The sequence below is a fragment of the Cynoglossus semilaevis genome, chromosome 14, assembly GCF_000523025.1.
Source record: "Cynoglossus semilaevis isolate Cse_v1.0 chromosome 14, Cse_v1.0, whole genome shotgun sequence".
NCBI lineage: Eukaryota > Metazoa > Chordata > Actinopteri > Pleuronectiformes > Cynoglossidae > Cynoglossus > Cynoglossus semilaevis.
In genome coordinates this window covers 16,563,446-16,567,760 of record NC_024320.1, presented here as the reverse complement: position 1 = coordinate 16,567,760, position 4,315 = coordinate 16,563,446, and the positions used below count along the sequence as shown (strand labels likewise).

At 39.9% G+C, this 4,315-nt stretch overlaps 1 protein-coding gene across 1 annotated transcript in view; it reads left to right on the top strand.

Moving 5' to 3' along the window:
- The window catches only part of chd1 (chromodomain helicase DNA binding protein 1), a 17,549-nt gene that overhangs the window by 8,424 nt on the left and 4,810 nt on the right, over nucleotides 1–4,315 (top strand). Inside the window, exons 15-28 of the mRNA XM_025062453.1 lie at nucleotides 106–268; nucleotides 501–653; nucleotides 1,125–1,196; nucleotides 1,293–1,442; nucleotides 1,563–1,711; nucleotides 2,070–2,166; nucleotides 2,245–2,340; nucleotides 2,439–2,615; nucleotides 2,871–3,031; nucleotides 3,118–3,159; nucleotides 3,242–3,375; nucleotides 3,609–3,747; nucleotides 3,934–4,084; nucleotides 4,199–4,315. The exon at nucleotides 4,199–4,315 is cut by the window's right edge and continues 1 nt beyond it. Of these exons, the coding sequence (XP_024918221.1) occupies nucleotides 106–268; nucleotides 501–653; nucleotides 1,125–1,196; nucleotides 1,293–1,442; nucleotides 1,563–1,711; nucleotides 2,070–2,166; nucleotides 2,245–2,340; nucleotides 2,439–2,615; nucleotides 2,871–3,031; nucleotides 3,118–3,159; nucleotides 3,242–3,375; nucleotides 3,609–3,747; nucleotides 3,934–4,084; nucleotides 4,199–4,315 (1,801 nt within the window). The remainder of the gene's footprint in view (nucleotides 1–105; nucleotides 269–500; nucleotides 654–1,124; nucleotides 1,197–1,292; nucleotides 1,443–1,562; nucleotides 1,712–2,069; nucleotides 2,167–2,244; nucleotides 2,341–2,438; nucleotides 2,616–2,870; nucleotides 3,032–3,117; nucleotides 3,160–3,241; nucleotides 3,376–3,608; nucleotides 3,748–3,933; nucleotides 4,085–4,198) is intronic.

Below are 4,315 nucleotides of genomic sequence, written 5' to 3'. Positions count from 1 at the left end.
AAAAGAAGGCAAAACTTAAGATTTGTATTATCACATGGGGGCCATTTACATTATGTTTTCTTTCACACATATTCTAAAGGATTTAGTTTTCTGTTCTTTTGTTAGATGGATTCTGACCAGGAACTACAAGGCTCTGAGTAAAGGTACTAAAGGAAGCACGTCAGGCTTCCTGAACATCATGATGGAGCTGAAAAAGTGCTGCAATCACTGTTACCTTATCAAACCGCCAGAGGACAACGGGTTTCTAAACAGAGCTGAGGCTTTACAGGTGAGCTTTATTTGACTCATCATGTGGAAGCATCACTTCTGCTGTACTGTTCTAAACCTTACACACATCTTTTTCTAACCAAATAGACAGTGGCAGAACTTCTGCCTGAAAAGAAAAAAAAAATTGTATTTTTAAAAGAACTGCATTTTCAGGAGAGCCTGCGGATATTTAAAGGGTTTCCATTTGATTCATTGTACTTGAAGGTTTCTGACAAGTTCTTTGTTCTTCACAGCAACTGATCCGAAGCAGTGGGAAGTTGGTTTTGTTGGACAAACTGTTGGTGCGTCTGAAGGAGAGAGGCCACAGAGTTCTCATCTTCTCCCAGATGGTTCGAATGCTGGACATCCTGGCTGACTATCTCAAAAGTCGTCAATTCCTCTTTCAGGTAGACCACACCCTGCTTTCATGTAATCATCTTTTTTTAAAACAAACTTTGTGAATTAAGGCAACATATTAATATAATTAACAAACAAGTTAATAGATGCCTAGATTAGCTTATGGTGGAAAATCCTTTTTTCACTTTGTTTTAGAAATGTGTCCTAATAAAAAAAATATCTCCTTCTTTCAGTCACTGTTGGTCACTGCATCCTTATGTCTGAATAATTAAGAATTATTTACGTCTGTGAAGCTGGACGCCTGCTTAGAAACATCAGTGATGACATAAAAAAATGTCACTATGTGCTTGCAGGTTTTGTTGTGTCGTGTAGATGTGGATGGGAAGATCCATAGTATGCTCTGAGAACTGTGGACCCATTTATCTAAAATAGTTGACACAATGAAGTGTGAAATTGGGTGAAAAACTACAGAAGCAGCTGTAGTCTTCAATAACACTTTCTTATTTTGAAATGTCCCTCAGCGATTAGATGGCTCCATCAAAGGAGAAATGAGGAAACAGGCCTTGGACCACTTTAACGCTGAGAACTCAGAGGTGAGCGACTACGACCTTATTTAAAGACAAGGTTATCAGTAAAGCATTGAAACAAACAGGAACTGGAATAAAGCCAGCCTCCTCTTCTGTGTCCAGGATTTCTGCTTTCTGTTGTCCACTCGTGCTGGAGGTCTGGGTATCAATCTGGCATCAGCTGACACAGTGGTCATCTTTGACTCTGATTGGAACCCTCAGAATGACCTACAGGCTCAGGCCAGAGCTCACAGAATTGGACAGAAGAAACAGGTGTGTCTGTTTTTCTATGTCTTGACCGCCTATGTCTACACAAGTTATACTTTTTGTTTGTGTTGATCTTCAGAAGGTACTTGGTTTTATCTCACGGTCTCCTTGTGTTTTCATTGTCAGGTGAACATCTACCGCCTTGTGACGAAGAGCTCAGTGGAAGAAGACATTATAGAAAGAGCCAAGAAGAAAATGGTGCTGGACCACTTGGTCATTCAGAGGATGGATACCACCGGAAAAACTGTTCTCCACACGGGCGCTGCCCCCTCCAGGCAAGAAACTACCCTTGTTTTACTACAGCTTTGGTCTAATGTTTCTGCATCAAATATTACAAGGGATAAAAGGGAGAGAACATGTGCCTTAGAATCCCAAATTCTGTTCCAATGCAGCACCTACAGATTCCAGAAATTGGTTAAGTAGTGCGGTACTGATAAATTGGTGTGTCTTAGACCTGGTCCACACAAATTTCTCATTTCCCACATTGGTCACATTAGGGACAGAATTCTTCTTTTAATTAGGCTGTTATTTTGAATATAAGTGTCACACGACTTTGTTAGAAAATGCCTGTGCAACTGCTTCTTTGTTACTCCAAAGATATTATATTTATATTATACATTATATTTCTTATAGTTCTGCACCTTTCAATAAAGAGGAACTTACTGCCATCTTGAAGTTTGGTGCTGAAGAGCTTTTCAAAGAGCCAGAGGGTGAAGAGCAGGAGCCTCAGGTATGTAATCAATGATGTGTGTAATTATGTGATATTTTATTGATTTATTTATGGGGGGGGAAATAATCTCCTTTTCAGGAAATGGACATTGATGAGATCCTAAAAAGAGCCGAGACCAGAGAAAATGACCCTGGACCCTCCACAGTTGGAGAAGAACTGCTGTCTCAGTTTAAGGTTTAATAAACATCTTTCCAGACTTAGTGAAAACTAACATCAAACAATAAGTATTTTTTGATTATCAATATTTACATGTAATATTTTAAACGGTACAGGTAGCCAACTTCTCAGTGATGGAAGATGAGGAACTAGACATCGACTCTGAGCGTAGTCAGCGCAGCTGGGATGATATTATTCCTGAGGAGCAGAGGAGAAGGATGGAGGAAGAGGAGAGACAAAAGGAGCTGGAAGAAATCTACCTTCTACCACGAATGAGGAATTGTGCCAAACAGGTACACAGTAATGAAGCGAATATCCTTCACTGCACGTTCAACATTTTTAAAAAATATTGTATTCAGCATAAACCTGGAGAAAGTATTTGAATTGTCTGTAAGTACTGAACACATCAAAAAGTTGATTACACATGGATGAATAGATGAGTTTTTTGGGGGGTTTTCTTTTTTTTGCAAGAAACAGTCACTCATTGACATCTATTACTAAGTAAATTTATTCTTGATTTACTTTTTTGTCCTCATCTTTGTTAACAGATAAGCTTTAATGCTGTTGAGGGCCGGCAGAGCAGAAGCAGGAGATACTCTGGCTCCGACAGTGACTCTCCCTCAGACCGTAAAAGGCCAAAGAAACGAGGGCGACCCAGAACCATACCACGAGAGAATATCAAAGGTTTCAGTGATGCAGAGATCAGGAGGTGATTATTTAAACAATTTTCACTGTGTTTTTTTTTTACCAAATATTCTCATCTCAACATTTTTTTTAAATCTCAACTTTTTATAGATTTGTAAAGAGTTATAAAAAGTTTGGAGGACCGCTTGAAAGGTGAGCAAAGCAAACGAGAGAGATTAGTGATTTTTTTTAACGGCAATTGGTCTAAATAGCACCCATCACTCTATTCTTCCAGGTTGGACGCTATTGCTCGTGATGCAGAACTTGTAGATAAGTCTGAACATGACCTTAAACGCCTCGCAGAAACAGTTCACAATGGCTGTTTGAGAACACTACGAGAAAACCCCTGTGGACCAGACAGAAGCTCAGGTAATCATGAGAAAGAATCGCTCTGAATCCTTGATTATAATAAAATGACAACACAGCAATGGTGTGCCATAATTGGCCACTAAACAGTGACACAATTTTTAAATCCCAGTCTAACTCATCAGTGCTGAAGACTCAGCTGGCTTCCTAATCTTATCATGGTGTAGATTTACAGTCGACACACACGGAGGTAAATGAGCTTCAGGTGTTGTTTTCTTGTTTGATTCGATCATCAGGTGGCAGACGAGGGAAGGTAAAAGGGCCAACATTCAGGATTTCTGGAGTCCAGGTGAATGCCAAGCTTGTTGTGTCTCATGAGGAAGAGCTGGCTCCTCTTCACAAGGCCATTCCTGCGGACCCAGAGGAGAGAAAGAAGTAAGAAGGCACTTTGGTTGTATTTGATAAATTATACCTGTTAATGTAAAAGGATAAAGTATGAACATATATTTGAACAGGCATCCTAATTCAGTGCTAATTGTCACGTGTTGTTAGAAAGCATGCATTTCTACAGGTTTTACTTAGTCTTACCCTCTAGTAAATTGTAATGTTCTTTGTTATTAGGTACATGATTCCATGTCACTCAAAGGCAGCACACTTTGACATTGAGTGGGGAAAAGAGGATGACTCCAGCCTCCTAATAGGAATCTATGAATATGGATATGGCAGCTGGGAGATGATCAAGATGGACCCTGATCTTAACCTCACGCACAAGGTCTGTAAAGGTTTCTCACTAACAACCTAAGACTCTCCTCTTTGTGGCTGTAAAATGTTGTTTTTGGTGGTTTTCATGCAGAATCCTACATTAATGTCAACTGTTTGTGTTTAGCTCCTTCCAGATGATCCAGACAAGAAGCCTCAGGCCAAGCAGCTACAGACCAGGGCAGATTACCTCATCAAGCTGCTGAGCAAAGACCTGGCCAAAAAAGAAGCACAGAAACAAGCA